Genomic DNA, 26,245 nt, shown 5'->3' with positions numbered 1-26,245 from the left:
TTATTGCAGTCATTTTTATTTATGCAGCTGGCTAGTTCTGAGTCAGCCACGGTCAGTTTGGACTAAGGGTGTAACAACATTGTGGAGCCTGTGGGATTTGACATGAACCCAAGTCATTTAACCGTCAAACATGTGGTGGGGCCGGGGCTCATTATATCATTATGTTGTCAGGGTGATTGTTTATTCTGACATCCACATCTCACACAGACACATCCTCCCCTACAGTCATATCCATATCATCAATAGGAGGAGGAACCTGGTTATTTAGAACGAGCCACCAGTATAGACAGATGTCAGAAGATATAAGATTCAAAGTGGCCATTAACAAGATGGTTGTGTGTTCTTTATCCACTGGAGCTCCCACCGAATACACCCCCATCAATTATTAATCCAGCCAATTAGCAAGGTTGCATTATTCACCAGGAAGCCGTGATCACATCCATTAACAGCGCTGCCTTTTCTCATTGCGGTTCTCCCATGCTGGACTTGCACAAACCACAATCCCCCAAGCCATTCTACATATATGACCACCTAATCGCACTTTCAGCATGTTTAACAGGCAAATTCACAGAGGTGGGTATGCAAGCACTACTAATGCAGTACAGTGACTTTCTTATCCTTTCTTTTACATATTTAGCACCTCTTTTATTATAAAGGGACCCATTCAAAGGAAGATAGTCAAAATGTCTTCAGTTTTCTGTTGTTAAACCAGAGTTAAGGCTTTTACTTAGTATCACTTGCAAAATCTAAAATGATCATGCCAACCCTATTTAGCTCTGAATAGAAAGAAATGTTTTTGCTGCCCTCCCACTGTTTCCCAGAGCTCTACAAACAGAGCAATGACCCTGATTGCTTGTCAGTGGGATTTATGGACCCTCAAATCGCTGAACAAAATCACTTCCTGTTTTTCCCCTGTGTTTACCGGACACACAGGCGGGCAGGCGCGCATTTGATAAAAAGTGATTTATTTTCATTTGCTTATCTACTTAATTGATGTCCCCCAGGCCTCCCTGACAGCCATAATTTCATTATACAAACAATTTAGAGAAGTTTGATTAACACAAATGAGAGTTCAGGACCCCCACCAATTTATATGTTGTTCCTACACATTTGGTGCTTTTCGCCGCATTGATTCTACAGAGTCACTAATAACCGCTTTGTAAAATATTTTAATGATTACTCTATTCATCACAATAAAATGGTGTTGTGCCATTTCACTTTGTATACAAAACTGCCTCTTATTAGGATTGCACATGTCAGAAAGCCTGTTTTTATTTGAATCATCATCCTGTAATTTAACATGTGTTTCACACCTCAAAACACATTTAGGGATGCACTGGAATGAGACAATTTGTGGCTGATTTAAAATTCCTGTCCTCTACTAGATTCTCATTATAGCCATTGAGACGCAACTGTATTGATTTTGTTGTTTAGGATTCACCAGCAGCATTGATTTATGGGTCTTCTGAGACAACTGTGTGTAATTAGGCTCATATTGTTAAGGGCTCACCCCACTATAGCTTCAGCTGTAGTGGTCCTCATTGATGACTCTGTGCTTTGTTTGCGCCGCCAAATGTTATGTGAGCAGTAATGGAGAGGCCTAAACGCACGCACACACACACACACACACGCGCGCACCGGAATGCACGTATGCATACACAGGCACACACATGCATGCACAGAGTCTGCGGCTGTCGTGGGCAGGTCTGTTTCTGACATACCATTTATTACATCATGTTATTTTCCACTCAGCCAAGCAGCAGCAGCAGCAGCAGTGCATATGCTTTTTTTCACTGCCCTGTTTTTGCTCTTATGTTTCTTTTCTCTTTTTTGTATCCAACTGGCTTTTAAACAGGGTCGGCTCTGGCAAGGTGTAAATCCAGCAGGAGGGATTCCCCCCTCACCCACAAAGCTCTAACTTCTGGCAATCAAGTGCCAGCATGCGCCTCTAGCTCTCCCTGATGAACTCTTGGATTCACATTATAGCAAAATGGCCCCTTACAAAGCGGTTTTAAGTCTCTAGGTGAATGTACAAGCACGCACATGCAGACAGACACGCTGAAGAGGAACGACGTGCTCTCACAAACATATGTTTGCACTCAAAGACACTTTCAGACAAACATTCATGCACACTGTAAATGTATCTGATACATTTTCACTCTCATACAGTCACCTATTTATGGAATCCATGCCAGTTTGTTTACAACTAATTATACTTTTTCCTTCACCACCATTTATTATATAGGTTTACAAGTGCATTACAGTCCCGTAATGTAAATGCAAATGTGATTGAAAGTGGTTCATAATAGCCTCCTTTCAACTGTCATGAATATGAATTGCATTAATATGCATTTCGTTTTGGTTTGCTTCTTTTCTCCGCAAATGTGTTGTCTTGAATGATCGTGCACACCCAGCCCCTCCTCATCATTGTCTTTACACTCTATTTATTTATTTTCTAATTGTGATTTGGACGGACCGTATTTATTCATGCCACAGCCTCTCTCTGTATGTAAGGCACATCTGTCATTCAAGGCTGGCAGAGTTTGACTCAATAACAGCGCAAATATTCAGCCATTATCTCTCTACGGAGTACTCCCTCAATGTTAATGTGTTTTTAGGACGATTACATCAATGTGAAATATTGAAAAATAACCCTCTGATTGATAACATGAATCATCAAGCCTGTGTCCCCTCCCCCTTGAACACCTCATTTACCATCTCCAAGGCAACATGCAAGGGAACTACGTGCAATCACCTGCTCACATTAGATCAGGTTATGGTGCCGGCTTAGTAATCAGGCGGTCCTGGGGAGAATTAGAACATTCGTTATTGGACTGATACGGGAAAACAGCTGCATGGACCATGCCTCTGTAATGCCATACATAAATATACCACAGACCTGCTCGTAAAAGAATGAAGTGCAACATCCCTCATGGAGATAGTGTTAATATATTGTGCTTCATGCGCACAAGCCATTTAAGTCAATCTTCTTGCTCAGCTTGCAGTTTGAATGCAGGAGGTAAAGTATTAAAATGAGGCATCGGGCCTTGAAAATTACAAATTTATCTGGATTCCATGACGACAAGCAAAATCTAGCTTAGAACTGTCACTGTGTTTCATTTTCTCTCTTCTTCCCTGTCATGGTTGAAATCATTATTGTATTAATAAAGGATATTTTGTTCATGTCAGTATAGATGAAGATATGGCAAATGTAAAATGTAAATGTTTGCAAAAATCCCACATAATGCACTAAAACTGTATTCTACTGACAACCAAACTCAAAAAACAAAAACTCAGAAGAGGCTCAGCAGCCAGACATTCCTCTGTTCACTCCTGATTTGACAAGAAAATAAGAATGGATAGTCCACCTTAAGTGAGCCTGGTCAGGTTAGGCTAACCCCCTTCACTGATTGAGACAAGTCTTTTCTTGGTCTGGCAGCATTTATTAACTGACACGCTGTAGCCTGTACTGTACATTTACTGCCATACTGACAACTCACTGCTAAGCTTTTCCTCTGCTCGCATTCACTGTCACTTTTCTGTCACTCATTTAACCACACGTTCTCTACGCACCCACATTACGCACTGCACTATTCCTCAACAGAGCTACATTACTCTTACAACAGTACCTCTCACGTAGATGTCCTTGAATGATTATTTTAATCAAAAATTTAAAAAAATCCTTAATTGCAGCCCTAGAAAACTGATAAACAATAATATTGAATCTTTGCACAGTTAAGCTCAAAATAATGAACATAATGACATCAAAATAAAAGTGGAGTACATGGGTGGGAAGCCAGTGAGGAACCACAACCTTTTTGTTGGACCAGCCTATTGGTTGTTCTGGGTGCTTCCACTGGGAAGGGGGGTTTGGAAGACATCACTTGGATAGTGAATTAAAGCTGATGTTTCGAATTATTTAAAAAAAGGCACATCATTTGCTTTGGTGGTTTGTGTCAGTTTTGTCTCTGGGCTCAAACTCACTTTCCTGCTTCAGCAGTTTGCCTTTTTTTTAGCTGGGACGGGAAAAAAAGACCTGCACTACACTGTGCACATTGTCCTAACTCTGACAATGAGGTTCTGCCCTGTAATTACATTCTATTTCTAAAACCATCCATCTTTGCTCACAGAGAGCTGACAGGCTAAAACATTAGCACGTTGTCAGCGGCTCCTCAGACGCCACAGTTCTCCGTTACACTTCATATTATCTTGCACCCTCAATCCAGCTTCCCAGATGGAGTTACCTCTGTGCAGTCTGCGGAGGAAGAGGAGGTGTTTTCCTGTTGCGCGGCCAGTTTAGCTCAGCTATGATGGGGCCTCCTGGTTTCTCACTGGGGGTCTGTTGAATTCTGGGTCACAGCCCAGCCCCAGGCAACTGCTGGCTCCGCTCTAGCCATTCTGTGTCGCTTTAGCCCCGTTTTAGCACATTCTACGGAGGGTAATTTTTCACCTTTTCTTTCAGCAACAACCTGTTCCCCATCTTGCCCCACGTTTCTGGCACTGTTTGCAATCGCCATTAGCTTGTGCAACTGGTGCTGATAGCAGGGAGACCTCACACGCCTCAACATCACCTATTCGTTATGCACAGCACTGTCACCTCAACCCAAAAAAAACGAGCTGTACGAAGTTCCATTTTCCCCGGGCTATTTATTTAATGGATAATGCAAGGGATGCAAAATGGAAATCACGCATTCAACCATGTCTTAAACATCGACTCCTCCCTGCCAGCCTTCCTGAACTGCATTCATTCTCATCCCCCGGTGAGCATAAATCATTTTAGTAATTTGTTATTACCAAGCTCATTATTTATTCTCACCGGTATTTAAAGAGAAGCTAAATAAATAAATAAATAATAGAAGAAACTCCTATCAAATATTTAAAGCTCCTAGATGTGAGTAAAGGAACATAATCTTCACATGCCTCTGTCTGTTTCTCTCTGGCACTACAATCTAGGGGAAGAAAAAAAAACCCAGAGAGATTGTGTGAGCCCGTTTGTAATGAGTTTATGTCAAAAGAAGCGATAAGAGGGGAGCATTCATACATGCTAATCTCTGCCCCTCTCTGCTTCTTCTGTGGTGGCAGGACTGCGCAGAGGGTGTGCGAGCTCACTGGTGTGCTCTCGCTGTGGCTTGGCACAAAGATGAGGGAAGCGATGCGACAGTGCCAGGCGCTTTGTATTCTGAGCCTGGGAGTGAAGGGATAGAGGGAGGAAAGAGGAGGGAAAAAACGAAATGGGGGGAAAAGGCAGTATAGTCAGAGAAGAAGAAGAAGAGAGCACGGAGACAGTGTAATCACTTTTACACTCCCCGATGCTGTTGCACACGTGACGCTTGACTCTTATCCCCAGTTTTCTCTGCACTCCCCTCTCCCAATATCTCACACTGTCTATCTGTCCCCCCACCCACCCCTTCCCTCCTCTTTTTTCCCCCTCTTCTTACTCAGTCTAAACAGAAATTTGAGCTCTTGGGTTTTTGTATGTGTTGCATATGTGCAGCACTGTTTTGCTATCTTGTTAACTTTTGTCCAGTTAGGTAAGCCTAGACTCCTGTTTAAAGTTAACTGTCAAATATTTGGCTTTCATTATGTTACAGCTATCGAATTTCATATGGAAATTATGTTTTACTGCCTCTTGCCCTCTGCCGCCTATAGGTCCTGAGACAAAGTACTGTAACAGAGTGAAAACTGTAATGCAATTCAGCATGATGGCAGCTGAAACTGACACCCGCTCTCTGCTGTGAGGTAGTCCACGATGTCTGAGGGTAAAAAAACGCATTGATGTTCTGAATCCACACAGTGAGAAGATCTGCCAGCCCGTCTACTCCAGCCCTGTTGGCTGAGATACTACCTGACTAATTTTGGCTTCTCTATATGCTTGTATTTGAACAGAACAATGACTCCTTTTCAGAAGTTGTTCTATTTTAGAAAATCCCAGGCGGTTTACAGTCAGAGCTCTCAGAAGTAAGCCAACAAGACTGAGACTTGGGCTTTCAACCTGTCAAGTTCTTACTTTTAATTGTATTTGTGTATATGTGTGTGTGTATGTGTGTGTGGGGTACAGTATGCCGAGGCGTTGTTATGAGTACATTGGTGTGCTTACCTGCACCGTGGGTATGAAATGGAAACGTTGAAGATTAAAGCAGACGTTCTGTGTAAGATTTGGGTTTTGAGGGGTGCACATGACATCCTCTCCACAAGCTTTTCATCTTGTGTGAGTGAGCATTGTGTGTTTTTAAAGTGATGCAACAAACACAGTCGGGTTTATGATGTAGCAGCAACACACACACACACAGAGTAACAGTCACCACCACACCCAGTGCTTCCTCATTCCTCCCTTCCTTCAGCCTCGCCTTTTTCACTCCCCTCAATTGAATCACATGTCTCTACTTTTGTTTTATATAGTTTAATTTCTTTCCTCGCCTCTCTTTAAAGGACAAGTACGGCTTTATTTTTCTTGGTGTCGACAAATTGTATTAAAAGATTATTGTTGTCCAAGAACTATTAAAAACACACCACATCACTGCACTGCACTGGGTGACAAGTTAATTTTGAGTCCCACATACACCATCCTTGGATCGTAAATACTCAGTAGAGCACCAAATACCTATTAATCCTTAGTGCATTTTGTTGGGGGACATTTTTCAGCTATTTCCTCCAGTTTGAAAAAAAACAAAAAAAAAACCATGCCCAGCTGTTTAGAAGATTATTGAGCCCTTTTAAAAATAAGAAACCAACCTATTTAGAACCCGTTTTTAAATGTATTTAAATTATTTTAAATGTTCTCAAGGAATGTATGGGCTTGGTGCTGAGTGCTACATACAGCATATATTGTTGGTTTCTTTCCAGTCCTTTCATGGCATGTGTTAACAAAAAGAAAGAATTAAATATAACGCCCGCCTTACTGTACAGTATATGTAAATCCAACCTGTCAGCGAAACCATCATAAATGTTCCTCCCTACGTGTAACAGTGACACTAATTCTCTCACTTTTACAGGAGCGTCCTCGCCCGGTGCTCGTCGACTGCTCTGCTATAACACAAACTGTAGCAGTAATACCGCTCGCTATGTCTGTTATAATAGAAAACAGACGCAGGCAAAAACTGAATGTAATCGGGGATTGAAAGCAGCGAAGAATTATGGATTGCTCATTTGCCGAGTTTGAAATAAGCTGCAATTTATCATTGCCCCCACGGTCGCAGGGTGTTTATAGCAGGACAGGTTAATGGAGCAACGCTTGATAAGGACATACATTGCACTGACAAAAACAATGGTGCTGGTTTTTACTTAATATGATAAAAGACATGCATGTTCTTGCATGACTAATACCGTATTCATGTATCAGCAATAGATAAATTTGATAGCTGTGGCCATAGTTATGAACACATGCATGCTTAGTTTAGAAGATAGCAGCATTTAAGCACTTTCCCCAAGAGTTAAATGACCAAATGACTCTGTGTGTAGCTATAAGACGTTTTCTTGAGTCCACTCACGTTTCCTGGCACTGATAACTGTAATGAAACCATCATCTGTGATCTTACAAGAGTGTGTTTAATAAGCCGTCTTTTGGAATACTTATAAGATCATAGAGAGGAAGGGCTGGGGAACAGGGCAGAGCAGAAGAGATCCTTTCTTCCTCAGAGCATCAGATGGGAATGGAGCACAACCCCTAAAAAAAACACTATCATGTCCTCGTGGAGCTGTTTGATGACTGAAGATCCCCAAAAGACTTCAAAGGAGATGGTGCAGTGCATCATTTTACAGTACGCAAGAGACTGCACATTTTTGGACTTTTCACCCCAATGAAAAGAGAAAAGATGGGATAAGTGTTTGCTGGTGAAATTAATATCACTGCTGTGCTGGAGAAATATTAAGGAACATTTGTGCCAGTGTGTGTCTCAGTCTACAAAGAGAGAAGGGGGATGGGATTGTCTTTTTGCTAACCCATCATTTTGCAGCTGTGTTCATAGAAGGATCTGAAACTGGGCTTTAGTTATCAGTTTAGCCCCTATATATTTTTTAAATCATAAGCTTTTATGTCTTTTTCTGAGCTCTAATATTTGAGTTTCTTCTTCTTCTTCTCCTCAACACCAAGAGCAGTGGATGCACACAGGCGGGATGTGCCAGCAGAAAAATGTGTCTCATAACGGCTATCTTTTTAGTGACAGTCTATGTGGCATATTCAGCAGACTGAAATGTTTATATTGAATGTTTCAGCAGCTTGAAAATCACCATGGTAATGGTCCCAAAGACAAAAGCCCTAGCCTTTTGTCATGGGTAATTATCGCAGAGCAGTCCCCTCAAAGCCTTCCATTTGGCTCTGAACAAATTCACATTTAATTTTGCTCTCACGCATTTGACACAGAGCTTTTTATTTTTTGTATTCAAATCAGGCTTAAATGTAGAATTTAAATACCCATTGAAATGGTTTTCGTTTGAGGCAAGTGGTTCTCTGTGATGTTTTTTTCCTCAGATTATTTCAACACTAGAAACTATAGAGAAAGGATAAGGAGGGCTGTAAAAAGACCACTTGAATTTCCCTAATGAAGCCACCTTCAGTATATAAGGGAACATTCAAGAAGCACAATACCTTGATAATGAGCTCCAGTATTAAACCCAAGTTTAGGTGTCTTATCTCCCACAAGCTGTTGAGTCCCTAAAAACTGACTTGGCAGAAAGAAAAATAGCAGTGAGCCGTAGCCAAAGCTGATCCCACTGAAGTGTCATCTCCACATGCTCTGTCTCAAACTGCGTGTTACACTGAACAAGTGGGTCAGAGAAATATGAAAAAGTAATGTGAACAATAAGAATCTGCGAGAGTAGATGCATACACTGCATGTTGATGACATTAGATATACAAAACTCCTCTTTGGGTCATATTTAGTGGTTAGGTTGCCTCATAATTTGATTCAATGGAACATGAATCATTAAATGCAAAATATAACTTTATATTTATTGGCTGCTTTGAGTTTGTTTGGGGTATTTTTTCAGACTCTCCAGGTAATAATCAGACTCATTTTTGCTTCCAAACGTATTCAGACAAAGGCTTACACGTACTACACCCGGCATTGAAATGCATCTCAAAAGACATTGTAATCACGCCTATCCACATGGAAATCCAGGTGTGAATGCATTAAGGGAGCATTACATATATATCCACACAGGGAGCATTGTAAGTACAAATACAGTATTTCTTTGAGCCACATATGTATTCTAATACTATTGTTTCAAATCACTGTATCACCAACAGTGTTGAAGGGGACATATCGTGCTTTTTGTCATTTTTATGATGTTATGATGTTGGATTTATATGTTTAACATAGTGAAATGCCCACAATCAGTCAAAAGCTTTGGCTTCACCCTGCGTGGACGCTCCATTTGAAAAGTTACTTGTGCTTCCTCCTCGAACTGATGACAGACTGTTCGTGCATTCCCACAAACCACTGTCCGTTTCCCGTTGGCTTTGTTGCTAAGTGTTGCAATGTGTCGATGTTGAATACATCAGTGCAGATGTACAGAGGTATTTGAGAAGTTTCCATTTTGAGTAAAGAAAAAAAAAATAAGTGAAATCCTACTACTACTGTTTGTTTACGTAGCCTCCAATTTGACCAAGGGGCAGTTTCTAGAAGCTAGCCAATCAGAATAGAGTGGGCTCATTTGGAGGAGGCCCTTAAAGAGACAGGAGCTAAAACGTCCTGTTTCACACATAGGCTGCACTGAGGGCCAGTTAAATATAAATCTTTAACAGTAAGTTATCACAGATAGTCCAATAGATCCACGAAATATTAACATAAACCTAGAAATGTGCATCTTAAGGACCAGTTTTACATAGTTTTGTTGAAATCTGCATCAGAGCTGATAGAGAATAACCTCTCTATAGGCTATAGGATAAAAAGAGAAAACCTCTTTAGATTCAGAATCAGAGAAAAGGGTTATTTGCTTATTTTTATTGTTTGGCTATTAGATATTTTTTAGCACAACTTTTGTTTTTTAGCTAATATTACTCTAGGTATGGCAGTGTCAGTTGGTCAATACACATCGTACAAAATAGGAGTTGTATTTGTGATATTTATGTCTGTTTCTATTTTCGTCTTTCTATTTTTGATCTCTCACTTCCTTTTACCTCCCCTCTTTCTCTCTATCGTACTCTTTTTCTGTCCTTCGTCGCTATCACCCATCTTCCTCACTCCACACCTCACCCCTCTCTCCTCTCTGCTGATACTCAGTCTAGAGCTGCTAGTCGATGTCTAAAAAGCCTCAGTCGGCTCCAATGTGTCCCGCAGCCTCTTTACCTCCTCGGTCACTCTTCCTCCACAGTTAAGAAGGGTGAATAATTCACAAGCGAGTTGCCATAAAGATAAAGCTTATTTTTCCCCCTTACGCAATAAACCCTGGACTTACACTCAGAATCAAGAAAAAAAAAGAAGGATTCTGTTAAAAACACTGTTGATAAATTTATAAGAACATACTGCAAAGCTAACTCTATAAATTTTTTACTAAATCGCATAGCGGTTGTTGTATGGAAGAGAAAAAAGGAGAGGGAAAAAGTCAATGCTCAGTGGTATGGCGAGTGTCCAGCAGAGAGATTTATTTGTACAAGCTTTTCTGAAAAAAAAGGAAAAAGTTTTTACTACAGTGTATGATACAATATTATTCTTGTACTCCGTTTATAATCAATTTTACCCAGTAACAAATTTCATAAGTCTGATTATTTTTTCTTTCCAGACATTATTTATGAGCTCTCTAATATTTGAGCGTATATGAAGAAATAGAAATGGTCCAAGTGTAGCCAGATATATCAGCTAAGATGAATTACAGTGGCAAGATGTCAGCAGCTAGTAGTTCTTAAGACAAATAAAGGTAGCTTTTGTTAGGCTTTGTACTATTTCCCATTTTGATTTTCTATAGTCTTTTCTTGTGTTATTGGTTAACTTTCCCTCAATGTGTTCCCCTATACCATTCAGGCTGAAAAGAGGACAGCAGGTTTTTTCCTTCCCGCAGTTTCCCACTTGTTCTTGTATATATCTCTGAAGTTTTGAACAAAGTAGTTTTATTAATGACACAGGGGTTTTCAAAGGTTTGAGCTCTAAGTATTTTTCATTTTCAGTCTAATTTCCTGCTCTTCACTCAGCCAGAGTCGTCCTCCTCCCACGCCTCTGACCAGCAAACCAGAAGCTTTTTAAACCCATTCACATCATGATCGTCTCATTTAAAAATAATCATCAATCTGAGAATGAATTTCCTGTTATTTTAAAGCAGACGTTCATAGTTTTTCATCCACAACGACATTGTTATCTGATGTGTCCCCAGAGTCACACAAGGGTTTCTTTCCTTTCCTACTTACTCTTTATCAAAACCTTGTCATCTCCCAGAGGAAAACTGTACACCCTGTCCTCCCATGTTGTTTTCCGAGGAACAAACGACTCTCTTATCTAGTAATTGTGTGTCTCTCAGAATTGCTTCCTACCCCCTACAGTTCCCATGTACCACACCAGGTTCCACTTTTTATTTCCAAGTGCCCACCCTGGATGATTTCCACTTAACTCAAAGTGCCAATTGCTTGAGAATTTTCTTTTGGTTCATTAATTAAATAACTAGGTTCTGTGTTTTTTTTTTATCTGAATCCAATTTTCCCATCTTAAGCAAATCAAGGATTTGGATTTATTCATTATTTCCCCATAAAGCTTCTTGTGACTTACAAGTAAAATCTGTACAGAAAGAAAACATAACACAATGGCAAATACTGCATCAAAATCAAGATCATTTTTAAGTCTGACTACAAAATGAAAACATTAACATTTTCACTTTTTGTTCCAATGGACCAATTTGCCATAAACAAAGGCATACATAAGTAGTTTTAAGTAAGGTAAAGTCACAATTAAGCCATACTTTATTCATTCAGATTGCCTGTAAAGCAGGGACCTCCACTCATGCTCAAGCTTTCATTACTATCAATGGCCACAATATTTCATTGACTGACACACACTCAGCCAGAGAAGAGGCTCTATTAAGTCACAAGCCCATCCTATACATTGTTCGTCCTTGATTTGATTTGATTTTTCAATGTCCAAACAGCAGAAAACACTAGATACTCCAGTCTTATTATGGAAGCTGTGTGATTTAGAAAGCAGTAATCCTCCGTGGCCATGTTGGAGTAGTACTTAACTGTTCCGGAGGAGGAGGAGGTGGGGGATTTAGAGCTGTAAAGTGCAGGTGGGCAGGCAGAGGTGACACAGCGCACAAGGATTATAAATCCAGTGGAGGGAAAAAAAGGTCAGATGGGTTGATCCTGAAGGACTCAGGCTGTCGGGGTCACAGAACGAACGATCGGGAGTGTCCGCTGCTAGAGAGCTCACACCTGTAATCCCTGATTTATAAATACCTGGCTCTCTCACCATCCAGGCTTGGCTGATGTTGCAGGCCACATTTAGCCACTCACTGCCCTCCCCGCTCTAGAAGAATTTGATTAATACAAAGGGAGGTGAATTAGAGTTTATAGCGACCATTTTCTCATTCATTATGTTTCCATGGGAATCCCAGAGTAATTTTCAGAAGTTGTTACACACTAACATCCCACATCATATCTCTCCCTTGCATGCCATTATGTGTGGCAGCACTGCTGGCGATAGCAAACAGCAGGGCAGGTAAAGGGTTGTGTTGTTGCACAAGGTTGACAGAGCAGTAAAGCTTTGAACTCAGAGGAGTGGGCTTCCCCTTCATCGCACAGCAGCCATTACTATAAATCACGCCCCCCACCCTCCTTTCTCTCTGACCTACGCTAGCATCCACTGACCTGGAAAATATCTGGTGAGTCCAAGCCACCTAGAGCGGCACTGGCCCTTGCTTCCCCTGCAAACAGCAGAAATATTGAGCCAATTACAAGATGATTATCTGGTGGTAGTGGCAGGGGAACACTGTGGGAGTGTATTTATGCCTGCCAGGGCTCCCTGCTGGAAGAAGAAAAATGAATCAAAGGTTTGTGGGGGAGAAGTGGACAGCATTCATGCCCACTTGCCTCTATGTCTTTACAACTCCCGTCAATTGACAGACATTGGCCCCGATCCAAGCCCCCTTTCTAAAAGGTCCAGGATAACACCAGGAAACGGCCCATTCGGAGCTGATCGCTTGTTAGTTTTTTTTTGCTCCTCCCTAATTCATATGTCGTGCTGTCATATTGTGCGTGCACTCGATTTGCAGTAAATAAGACCTTATGGTGCTTTTAGACATGAACTTTCTTGGCATTTAAATAACAGGCAGACATGAGTCACAGCCTGTATATGAGGGCAGAGTTGAGTTTGGTTTGTGAGTGAAATGAGTTCAATGGGGAAATTAAAGCAGTGCATCAGGACCCTTATTCCAAAGTGGTTACTTTATAGAAGAGCCTACAAAGAATGTATTGAGTGATGTACTACATATTAGTGTGTACATTGGATTTGGTCTTCAAAAAGGGAATAGAGCTGTTTGAATGAGTCCTGGCATCCTTTTCTAGCTAGTTAATTCCTTATGAGGAATGACGTACAGTTAAAACACGTGTTATGTTCTGTCATGTACGCAAGCTGTTTGTTTGTTATGTTCGAAACATATTAGTCTTATTAAATATTGTTTCTTGTTTCTCTCCAGAGCTGAAATGCATGCCAAAGAAGTTGAATTTGATTTAAAGAGAGGCTCCGTACGGTTCATGTGCCGTGTTTCTTATTTCGGTTTGGGTCTGCGTCTTGTTTCATGAGTGGATTCTGCTGCCTGTGTTTCATGCATCAATGTGCTTAGGGAGTCATATTTTAGCAGCACTATGAAGACATCAAAGCAGAGTCTGGAACTGCAGTAAATCTCAAGCACTTGGATGGTTTGTCATCTGTTACATCACCTAGCCTGCCAATAAAGTTTCATTAGAAAGCGCTGCATGCTTCTACCGTAGAATGGAAAGAAATACCCCAGTGTCGTTTACTTACTGTAAAACCAAGTGCCTTTGTCCCACTAAAACTTCTTTATTTTACTGGTATAACATTAGTGTGCATTTGTGCTGAAACAGTTAGTTGATTTATTAGTTGAGCAACAGGAAATTAATTCACAACTGGTTTGTTGATCAATTAATCGGTAGAGTCTAGCTAAAATGCCAAACATGGAGATTTTCTGTCTTTGAGGGTCTTTATCCCACCTGAACATGACATGCATTAATTAATTTACATTAAAAAATACCAATCCAAATAGGACATGAGACTAATTAAATCCAATCCAAATGTAAATGGTAAATGGATTGTACTTTATTTAGTGCTTTTCAAGTCATTATGACCAATCAAAGCCATGTCTCAGTCACCCATTCACACACATTCATACACTGATGGCAGGGGCTACGACGCATGGTGCCAGCCTGCTCATCAGGAGGAAACGAACCATTCATACACACATTCATACACCATTGACACAGTTTGGGCTGGAGGAGCTGGGAATCAAACCACAATCTTCCAATTGGTGGATGACTGCTCTACCTCCTGAGCCACAGATGATAAAACTGACAGTATTCCTGCTGAACGTCAGCATGTTAGCGTTGTCATTGCTAGCATGCTGACATCAGCATTAAGTTGTATATCTCAAACTTGTATGTAGTATGTATTGTACATTCCCACCACAAACAAACCATTTCAGAATTAGGTTGGGACTAAACAGAGACTCATTCCACGGCTCTCATTCACACCCTGGTACAAACAAGGGAGGAAGAGGAATGAACCTGTGTTCAATTCAACCCTATAAAACATTCAAGTTTGACAATACCATTTGTTTTTTTACATGCTATAGAATGTATCTGTTTCATATGACTGCACTTCATAGATGAACCTGAAAACATTCTCCCGATAACTCCTATAAAATTTACATCATCCTGAATACATGAGTGCTTTATGACTTCCATACTTGGACGTACAAACATGGCTGGCTTCATGTTGCACACCGTACCACATACCTCACTGACCCTGAAAATCCCCCCAGAGTGCCCTCGCACCACCACACCACCGCTGTGAGTGCATCCACCACAGAACAAGCTCGACGAATGCCATCAAATATGGATGCCTCCTTTAGTACAGGCTCATTTCTTTTTCATAACACAATAATGCTCTCTTTTGCGTCACAAAGTCACAGTAAGGGTTGTTCCAAAAGCCTGGTGATTCCTAAATCAGCATGTTGCCAGTATAGGCAGGAAGACGCTCAGGAAGGCTACTTGCATGCCAGCGTCTGGTATCCTCCATTTATCAATAATCAGTCTCCATGTTCTGTTATTATTGACTTGTCAGCTTAGTAGGCATTAAATTCCCTGATGACATTGGTGTGGGACCTGTGTTTGTTTTAAAGCACCGTTGTACAGTCTCACTTTGACTCTTCGGGCAATGGAGCAGAGCTAATGTGAGAGGAAAGGAGCCTTGTCCTTGTTCCTCTTTAAACTGCTGTAGGAGAGGTTGCAGATACTGAGAGGACTCCGGGGGGGTCAGGTGATGGTCAATGTTACCAAGCGGATGTCAGGATGTCTGTACACCTATGTTGCAGTCCGTGCTTTTATCGACCACTTCCTTCACGCCCCACTTGTGCTGACCTCGCGACAGGTTCCTCGCAGAGTAGATCCGCTCAGCCTCAAAGAGTGGATGTGTTATGACATTGGCCTGAAGGTATTGACTTATGGCTTTTAGATCTATTTCACTTCATATGCTGAGCTCGATAGGCGGCTGTTTCAAAGCATGGCACGAAAAAAACACAGAAGACATTCATGCTGTCATAACCCTAACCCTAACCCTAACCTTCAATAATCAAGACTATATTGCATTTTGGAGTTTTTCCTCTGACATTTACGTAGTTCATAGCTTGAATTATTTTCCATATTTCTCCAATCCAAATGTTGTTGTTTTTCATTATCCATTTTTTTGGTAGAGTAAAAGAAAGTAGTAGGAGTGTTGACTGAGGAAAGGAGAATGTCCAATACTCTCAAGAAAACAACTTATTACTCTTGAATTATGAGTCTCATTTGTCTGGAGCAAAAGCAGAAAAAGTGTAACATTGTTGAAAGGCATGAAGAGCGAGTTGGACCTAGTGGTGTCAGATGAGAACATTGTTTTTATTGTAGGGAACAGACAAATCATATCTTGTCGAGAGTGGCGTCAAATTAGAAAAGGCATGCATATGTCATTCTTGGGGGGGGGGGGTTACAATACATTACGGTTTCATTTGGAGGACCTGTTTGAGGAAAGTCATCAGTGAAACCAGCCGTCGCATTCGTCATGACAGCTGGTGTCCTTTCAGAAACACGCTCTGTTTGTGTAAAGCTCATCCTCAGCAAAAGACTTCAGCGCTCTCTGCCTCATTTCGTTCTGTGTATGTGAAACGGAGCCTGCTTGTTTACCAGACTCATTGCAAGGCAGACAAACTGTGCCCATCACACCAGGAAAAGGCACTCGCTGGCAGGAAGAAGCTCACATTTGCTGCTGGGTGCCACCGCATGGTCCTCCAAACAACAGAATGTTGAGACTTCTTCTTCTTCAGTCTTTAGAAATTGCAGAGGACCTCCCTCTTTTAGCGTCTCAGTTAGTTCTGTCACGGGTGGCAAACTTCATCTACCCAGGGAGCAGCTTGGCCACTTTGTCAGCGCCAGTCCTCACTTTAAGCAGCACCAGCCAAGCAGATGAATAATTGACACCCGCATTCTGTACTTTGGTGAATTTTAAAGCTGTATTCTGCAGCGGCTCTAAATGGCAGGGGGAGGGCGCGTTAATCATTCATGGGCTGCTTTTACCCACTTTGCTTGGGGTCACTGTCCTTAAGGCGGCTGGGCAGAAGGAAAGTGGAGACAGAGAAGTAGGAGTAGAGGTGTGGCATGGCTGAATGGATTAGCTTGTTTCCCATCCTTTTTTTGTGAGTTTCGAGTGAAAAATGACTCAAGCTGTCGTGAATATTTTGCCAAATAAATGTTAGTACCTCTGGATTTGCCTAGTTGAACCTTGTTTATGTAAAAGTTTGTTACGTGATTTATGAGCAAATTTCATCACCAGCATTTAGTTTCAAAGAGGTGAGCGCATTTTGAATGAGTCAGTGATTACAGTTGCTTCACTGTGTGTTCACATTGCCTAAGAGGAATTGTTAAACCCACTAAGCAATACCCAAAATTATTATGTTTCAAATAAATACAATGTTCTGTGTGAAGAAAAACACTAATTTTTCACTGTCAGATGGAAGAGAAATTAGAGCATTGAAATAGTTTTCCGATGTTTTTCCATCACTCTTTGGACACTGTGAAAGACAGGAAGGTGATTAATAATGCTGAGAGAGCCTTTCAGCTCAAGTATCAATATTTTATAACCAGCACTACATAGTATGGGTATAGAGATTGACATTCTTCTTTTTGCGCCATATGATAGGAAAGAATATCCGCTTTCAAATGGACCCATGGGAGTTGCCCCTCTTGATGCCATGGGCCCTCAGGCTACATCAAGGAATACTTGAATTAGCATCTGCATGCTATCACCACAAGAATGTCTCCACATCCAGAGACGTGCCCAAGCAAAGTGCTGCGCCAAAACTGCAAATCAACATTTGGTCACGCCTTTTGGCAGCTAATTGAGCATGAAGAAAAAGACGCGATAAAGATCAAATAAATAAACTACAGCAAATAAACTGTTTCCAATGTTATTCTTGATTGATTGGATTCTAAATATTTGATGACCCAGAGTTCATCCAGTTGTAATGTTTATTGTAATAAGAGCAGTTGAACAACTGTGATGGTTCGCGAGTGTGTTTCAGTCCAAGGTGCAGGTCAAACAAATTTTTCACTTTCTTTTTTTCCTTCTCTTTTTCTTTTCTCTGCTCAGGGAGTTAATGCCCAAGACCCTAGAGGGACAGATCACCATGGAGAAAACCCCCAGCTACTTTGTAACCAGAGAGGCTCCAGCCCGCATCTCCGCCATGTCCCGGGACACCAAGCTGATTGTCGTAGTGAGGGACCCCGTCACCAGGGCTATCTCAGACTACACACAGACACTGTCTAAGAAGCCTGACATTCCCTCTTTCGAGAGCCTCACCTTCAAAAACAGGACTACGGGGCTCATCGACACCTCATGGAGCGCCATCCAGATCGGCATCTACGCCAAGCACCTGGACAACTGGCTGCAGTACTTCCCCATGGGCCAGATCCTGTTTGTGAGCGGCGAGCGGCTAATCAGCGACCCGGCCGGAGAGCTGGGCCGCGTGCAGGACTTCCTGGGACTCAAGAGGATCATCACAGACAAACACTTTTACTTCAACCAGACCAAGGGTTTCCCATGCCTCAAGAAGGCAGAAGGCAGCAGCAAGCCCCACTGCCTGGGTAAAACCAAAGGGCGGACCCACCCGAACATTAACCCTGAGGTGGTGCAGAGGCTACGGGACTTCTACAGACCCTTCAACATGAAGTTCTACCAGATGACGGGGCGTTTTTTTGGCTGGGATGACTGAATGTTTGTTTTCTCTGTGACACAGAGGAGAGGCAGAAGTGTGATGGAGTATTAGGGCCACTCCAGGGGGAAAAAAAGAAATTTTGAGGGTACAGTCATAATATTTGAAGAAAAACATTAGATTGTGAGAATAAAGTCATGATTAGGGGGAAAATGTCAGAATACCTAACTAATGGAGGTGAAAGAAATAGTTGTTGTAGCAAAAAACACTTATGAAGTATTAAATATATTTTGAGGTTGTTGTGCACTACAGTCAGAACATGTTTATATAAGCCAAAAATATATGTAATTGAACTGTAATGCTAAAACATAAATCTAAGCTGATCCACCCAATCTAATTATACCATTTTGGTTGTTATATTGTTGAAGTATAACTAATTTTGTGATTTAGTTGTTATCATTATAGTTTTTTTTATCAAAATATTACCATTTTATTCTAAACATGTGAGAATAATATTAGAATTTTTTTTTTGTCTTATTTTCGAAATACATGTTACCTGTATATATTTATGGCCAAATATCATACCTGTTTTTTTTTTTGTTTTTTTTTATAATAGTGCAATTCTAGTTTTGATATATTACGACTTTTCCCCCTTAAAATTTTGACTTACAAAAAATTCATGACTAAATTCTCATAATATTACGGCTTTTTCTCAAAGTTCTGATTAGAATCTCAAAGTCTTCCATTTTTTCCCTCAACGCAGGCTGTGAAGCTAAAGGAAATACAGCCTCAGCACTAACCCTGAGCAATATGTGGCTGTTACAGGAGAGAAAAAGGCCCAATCTCCCCTCAGTGGCTCGGCTGATATGCAATATTTCACTGTTACATTTTTCATGATCAGAGCTGCCTCTAATCCACAATCATTGAGATGTTTTCCGCTAAAAAGATGATAAAGTTGTTGAAGGATTTGCATCATATCTTCGTGCACTACAAGAAACTGTTTGGGTTTTTTTTTTCTGTTTTGAAAACTAGCTGTGACACAGAAATAATAGTATGCAGTGCTTTTTTTAAGAAGTTGGGTGAAGTCACATTGTGTCCAGGGGCTTTTGATAAAAGCCCTTACTGAGCGATTTAATGCCATATTTTAAACATACATAGCTGCTTTCAAAGTTTAACATTTTTCTAGCAAAAAGAATATGAAAAGATAAAAATATATGTATTTTTGAAATGTATTTATTCAAGAAGTACACAAGCAGTATGTATGTATTTTGAATAACTCCTCAGTGATTATTTGCTTTCTTATTATTATGCTCCCCATGTGTCTAGAGTTTTTTTGTTATATACTGTAAACTAAAAACCTGTTATCTTTACTTTAATTTCAGGTCATTCATTCTAATGTGTATTTACTATACATGGACAAGTATGGGAACACTTTTCTCAACTTACCTTTCAGTTCCTGCTCTGTTATTTCAAGGGTTGTCTCCTCACTTTCAGCTAATGATTTTACAGTCAAAGATACAGTAGCACACTCTGTTATTCAAGTAACAGCGACTCCAGTGGCAGGCCTTCCCAAACTGTGACTCAAATTTCCTTAACATGCTTCCTTGTGAATTGAATACACTTGATGTCACTGGCCTTCCTTGCCTGGAGGCGATGTGTGTGTGTGTGTGTGTGTGTGTGTGTGTGTGTGTGTGTGTGTGTGTGTGTGTGTGTGTGTGCGTGTGTGTGTGGATGTCTTTTTAAACCCAGGGAGCTTGAGAACAATGGCCGAGTTGTGTTCCTAATTTCTGTCTACATGTATTGTGAGCCACTTTCCGAAAGCAGATGTGCCTCAAAAGACACAGAAAAATGGTGTTTTTGGGTGTAAGCATCAGAAAAGAACCTAATATAGATTTCTTTCTTTTTTTTTTTCTTTGGCGAGGGGTTATGTTACCTAACTGTGCTGTTCAGACTGTTGTTAACTTGAAGTTGTTGGAATTTTTAAGGCACTCCTTGAATAAATGATGTTATATGTATAATATTGTATTTACATTGGCCTTTATGTGTTTTTATTTTCATCCACAATAATTCATGCATAATAGGATACCACATCTGCAACGTTAAGAAGAGAAAATTAAAGTCATTGCAGTGCTGCTCACGAATCTATCTAACAAGCTCAGAGCTCTGCAGAATCATAAGAACACCTTTTTTGCTCCTTTCCTATCTCCACTGTTACACCTTCACATATTGTCTCTGCTTATCTCTGTCCAGCCTCCCGGGCAGAGTGTCAAAGGAGGCAATGAGGATTGTAAAAGGTGCTTGCAATCTGTAGGCTTTATTTTGGGTCTCCTGGCAGCTCCATGGCAACTTGAAGACTCAGAGTTACAAGCTTTCAGGGGGAACAAGGAAGTTGTGCACTCCTGGGTCTCTTCACTTGGAAGTGCAGTTAGTCCAGTTACTGTGTAATTTGACACATTATAACAATACTCAAATAATATCCGGATACTTCTTAAAGGAGTAGTTTGACATTTTGGTTTGTTGCAGAGGAGTATTTTTGAAATCCAGAGAGAGTCAGGCTAAATGTTTCCCTCTGCTTCTAGTCTTTATGCTAAGCTAAGCTAATCCTGGCTCTTTATCCTTTATATTTACTGCACAGATGTGTGTTTTATTATGATTTTTTTCATCTAAATCTCAGCAAGAAAGCAAATAAGATCCCAAAATGTTGCAGTATTCCTTTAAAGTGGCTGTATCATGCACATTTTTAGGTTTATATTTATATTCTGGGGCTCTGCTGGAATATCTTTGCCTGATTAGCACTTCAAACACTTACACTTATTTATCTTATACTGGCTCTTTATGCAGCCGCTCAGCTCAGCCTCTTTCTGAAACATTATTTTAGCTCCTGCCTCTTTAAGGCCCCCGCTCCTGATGAGACCACTATGTTCTGATTGGTAAGCCCCCCCCCACCGGCTCCAGACACTATGTAAACAAAGAGTAGTAGCAGGATTTCACTTATTTTTCTCGTTCTATATTCAGAATAGAAACCTCTCAAATACATCTGCACATGTTCCAACCCGAATCCGATCCAAAAATAAACTGTAGTAGCAGGATTTCTATACTCGGAATAGAAACTTCTAAAATACATCTGAACATGTTGGAACCTGAGTCCGATCTGAAAAATGTGAGTGGACAACGTGAACAACCGTATCAACAAAGGCTAGTAATTAAAATGTAAAGCTTATAACAGCAAACTTGCTCCTGTCACTGTACAGAATAACTCTAGTCTTAATGTACTGGTCTGTATACAGTATATCAGTCACAGTTTGTGCCTGAACAGACAAGCTGTCAGTCTCTCATTATACCTACTTGGACCCCATCTCCATCTCCATCTTTTCTTTTCCCTCCCCTCCTACACCTGTATGTTTTTCTTTGCTAAAGAAATCTCCCGGCCTTTTTCCTCCTGCTGTCTGCTGACTGATTTGAAAAATTGGACTGACAGGCACTTAGCAGATGAACCGTGATTAGAGGAGGAAACTTGTTGAAAGTCTACAAATTTCTGAAGCTCATTCATGCTGATCGTCAGCGCACTGAAATGATGTTGTGACTTTAACCTGCGTGGAGAGGTGGGGAGGGAGGGAGGGAGGGAGGTGGGGGGTGGCAGAGGGAAAGGGAGGCTGATGTCCATTTGTTGACTTGTTCAATTTGCTTGTTATTCCTTCCTGAGTGGGTCAGCGGGGCCTCTTCAACGACGGTTCCTCACAGTAATAAACAGAGACAGTTTCCATCCTCCCGCTCAATTCTCTGAAGGGCAGCTAAGTATGAAAGAGAAAATGGAAGGCAACATCTGCTCCAAGACGGCGTACAGACCACCCCTGTCAGAGAACATTCAGCTCAATATCAATGGCATGGACCTGGGGAGAACTTGAAGTCTGTCTATTGAAAAACAGCTGACCGCATGCAGTAGTTTTACTGAGGGCGGGGCGAGCTGCTGCAGAAAGACAGGCATTTCTGGTAGCCTCTTGGATCTCTTTGATCGCTTATTATATTTCCCCCTTTTATGCTTTTGTTCATTCCATCAATATGGAATCACTCACTCTCACACACAATACACACGTGTATAGATGCAGAAGCACCTGCAAGGAATCACCTGTGCACAATTAGCTTGCTTTCACGCCCCCCCCCCCCCCCCCTTTAAGTCAAACTAAGCCACCAAACCCTCTACTCATCCACACCCCGTCTCCACACACGCAAATGCTGAGCCTGTTTTTGCACACACAGACATTACAGGAGCACGGCGAAAAGATGGGTGGGCTGTACGATAACAACCACCAACGCTTTAGAAAAACAAGGTTCCAAGCATGTGTGTGTGTGTGTGTGTGTGTGTGTGTGTGTGTGTGTGTGTGCTTGCATGTGAAGTGCCTTGAGCATCATATAGGCTATATAAAGTGATGAAGTGAAGGGATCAGAGAGATTGCTTTGAAGAAGAAGGCAGCAGTGAGAGCATTTCACAATCGTGTGCACACCCAGAATCTTGCATCTTTCCCTGCATGTGCAAGCAATCACACACACTTACAGTACATACATGCAAACATGACTTCACACAGCGTCACATTCACATATCACTTGCACACACACACACACACGTTGACCCGCACAGTCGCCACCCACTTCTAGCCCTAGGAGGGACATGGAGGGGATCAGACCTCTGTTTTCTCTGGATCCCAGAAGAGAAGCCCTTAATCCCTGGCCTAGTCTGAGCAAATATCTCTGGCAGGCACGCTCCACACACAGCCTTAATCAAAACAGCCGAGGGGGTGACTGAGTCGCACTTTCAATTTCAAGTTTGCTTTATCCATCATAGACTCTGTATCTTAAAGAGAGATCTTCAAACTTCAAAGCAGAACTTTGAGTCTTATCGGGTACACTATAGCCAGATGTACCCAAGATACCCGTGATTTCAGTAAACATACAGCATAGTACACATTAGCCATCGACAAATGCTGTTTCAAATGTGGAATTCTTCTCATGCGATCTAAAATCTTTCCTATTCATAATTTCGAGACTTTGCATTCATTTTAGTTTTGACTGCATTGTTGATTTTCCTCATTGTGACAGAACAGAGGGATTGTGGGCAGCAAAAGATGCACAGAACGAAATGTTTAGCTATGCTTCAGCAAAATTGTTGGTTTTAAGTTTAAAGACATTCTCATGAAAATGCCCCAATTGTTTGTTCGTGATGAAAAGGCATTTCACCATTGGTTTGCAGTGTAGTAATAAAACGAAGGACTGCTCTTTGAACTGTCACTTATGTGCCCCAAGTACAACAGACGACACACAAAATTAGCAATTAAGATTGTCTGGGAGCAGGACTCTTTCCAGACATGTGTGTTTTGACTTGGAAGTTTTCACGGCATCTCTCTCTCTAAAAGAACCTTCTTCAAAAGAGCTGCTGCTTTTCAAAGGGTGATAATTGATCCTGACACATGATTAAAGATGTGTTCATGTTAAGCTCAAATTTTCCTTCTCTTGGATGAAAAGCAGGGTGACAGAACTCTAAACAAGACGGCCAGATCGTCTGTGGGCTAAGACCCAAAACGTCCTCAAGGGAGGAGACGTTTGGCCTGTTGGTGGAAGGCTCTGTCAGCCCTGCCACTCAGCACTGGAACCTTTTAGTCACACGATCACAGAGTACATTCACATGGACACTAGTATCTTGGTCAGTTTTACTCAGAATCATATGCATGTGTTTGGGCATGTAAATATCACTTCCCATTTTCTGGTCTTCAGAAACCCAACTATGCTTGGTGGGTTGCTTCTAAATACACTGGTATACCATGGCATGTAAACAGTAAAGAGATGTTAGTAGTGAAGGTGTAAAGATTGTGCAGCAAGCAACTAGACTGGAAGCAAGGGGAAACAACTGCAGGTCTATCGTCAGGATATGATAAGAAGGATATTATTGTTTATACAAAATGTTTTCAAGCAAAATAGTACAATTTCATGTTCATCCGTTCAGTAGTTGTTGGGATATTTTAGTCTAAACCAAAAAGGTGGACCCAAAAAATGCAACTACCAACACCACTGACTGGAAACAGCAATAGCCCAACACAGGAAGACTTTGCAGTGGATTATCAAACTGGCCATCTGCTGAGCATCAGTGGTATCAGTGAGGAACCTGAACACAGCCTAAAGGATACTAAAAACAATACCCACCTCAGCAACAGCCTGATGACCTTGAGATGAGAAGTATCTGCTGTCACACCACCAAACTACACAATAGCTTCTTTCCTCAGGCTGTGATACTCCTCATTCATCCAATATAAAAGAAATATTTTTATTTTTATGACTTATGATTTATTAATCCATTTATATCATTTCTGTTTTTGTGAATAGCATAAATGGACTACAAACTGCATTTTGTTATACAACCTTCTGTTGTTAAATGATAATAATGAACAAATCTTTCATCTCTAAAGCTAATTCACATTATATATCTTGTTATAAACAACTAAAATATATACATGAAAAGGAATATTTGTGTTTTTTAGTTAGTTACATGCTGTGACTATTTCTTCATGATCAACAGTCAGGTCGCCAGGGCAACCAGTGGAGACACTGCACAGAAGTATTCGGTTAGACGGATAAATGATTGTTTTCAAGAAATAGCTACAGCACATAACTTCCCCCTGAAACCACTAATTGTCATTTTAGCAGCAATTTGGGGTTTTAGGGGGAATAGGCATGTAATAGTGCATTTGCCAAAATGTCTTTACTCTTTTGGACTGTTGGTCTGACAAAATAAGCTTTTTAAAGACATTCACATATTCTAGACTTCACAATTAATTGATTAATGGAAGAACATGACTTGTGCATTACCATAATCCAGGTTTCTGTCAGTAATAAACAATAAATTATGATTCATATACTAAAAATGAAAGTGAAATTTCTGTTACTAGTGGTCTGATAGAGAAGCTAAATCCTTCATACTGCCCCAAAGTAGGGTCATCCTCAATAAAAAAAAAAGGAACGCATACAGGCAGATAAACAACTTGCTAACTTTACATTGGTTTCATTTTTATCACATGTAAATACACTCATTGGGTCTACTTTGATTTTTCTTTTAATATATTAATTAATTTCTGGGTGATTTTGCAGTAATTATTCCCTAGCAGTGTGTACATAACGTTAAAATATGATACCAAGACTCAGACAGTAAAGGAGGAGTTTAGCCAGAGACAGCTGGATGACAGAGTTGGATAAAGAGTTGTTTTAGAGGGAAATTAGCCTTTGTGGCCTGAAACAAATATCGCTAAATAAATCATCACACACTTATTCCCATTCACTGCACAGTCTCTGTTTGCTTCATGAATAAATGAGAACTCGCCCCTGTTTACCTCCCACTCATTATAGACATTGGCCCATCACGCTCAGAGGTCCTCACAAACACACACGCACATAAAAACTCACAGGCTGCATTGTTAGCACTTTTGAGCCTGTTTACTCATCTGTCCTCCTTCAAACATCTACACCACATTCAGATACAAAGACATTCAAATACAAAAACTCAAAAAGTATAATCATATGTCAAGCCACATTCACACATGCTACCACACATGCAAAAAAAAAAAAAAAAGTCCAAACACACAGAAAGCACACACTGAGGCAAAAGGAGCTTGTTAATAATTGACACTATCGGAGTGCCACAGTGCTGAGCGAGGGGACAGCATACAAACACCACAGAAGAAAAGTCAAGGCTCCGACGAGTAATTATTTATCACCCAAGGCTATAGCAGTGGAGGCAACGTGTTACTGGAGGGAGGCAGCATGATGAACTAGCCTGGGGCACAGCCTCATGAGGTGTTACAGA

At 40.9% G+C, this 26,245-nt stretch overlaps 1 protein-coding gene across 1 annotated transcript in view; it reads left to right on the top strand.

Annotated features, from left to right (window-relative positions):
* Window positions 1-18,812, top strand: part of LOC128381265 (heparan sulfate glucosamine 3-O-sulfotransferase 3A1-like) — a 32,221-nt gene extending 13,409 nt beyond the window's left edge. The window contains exon 2 of the mRNA XM_053341223.1: window positions 17,838-18,812. Within this exon, the coding sequence (XP_053197198.1) occupies window positions 17,838-18,459 (622 nt within the window). The 3' untranslated portion in view covers window positions 18,460-18,812. The remainder of the gene's footprint in view (window positions 1-17,837) is intronic.
* The last annotated feature ends 7,433 nt before the right edge of the window (window positions 18,813-26,245 follow it).

Source organism: Scomber japonicus, chromosome 20 (assembly GCF_027409825.1).
Source record: "Scomber japonicus isolate fScoJap1 chromosome 20, fScoJap1.pri, whole genome shotgun sequence".
Lineage (NCBI taxonomy): Eukaryota > Metazoa > Chordata > Actinopteri > Scombriformes > Scombridae > Scomber > Scomber japonicus.
The sequence above is the reverse complement of the archived record's forward strand: the minus strand, read 5'-3'. Positions and strand labels throughout refer to the sequence as shown.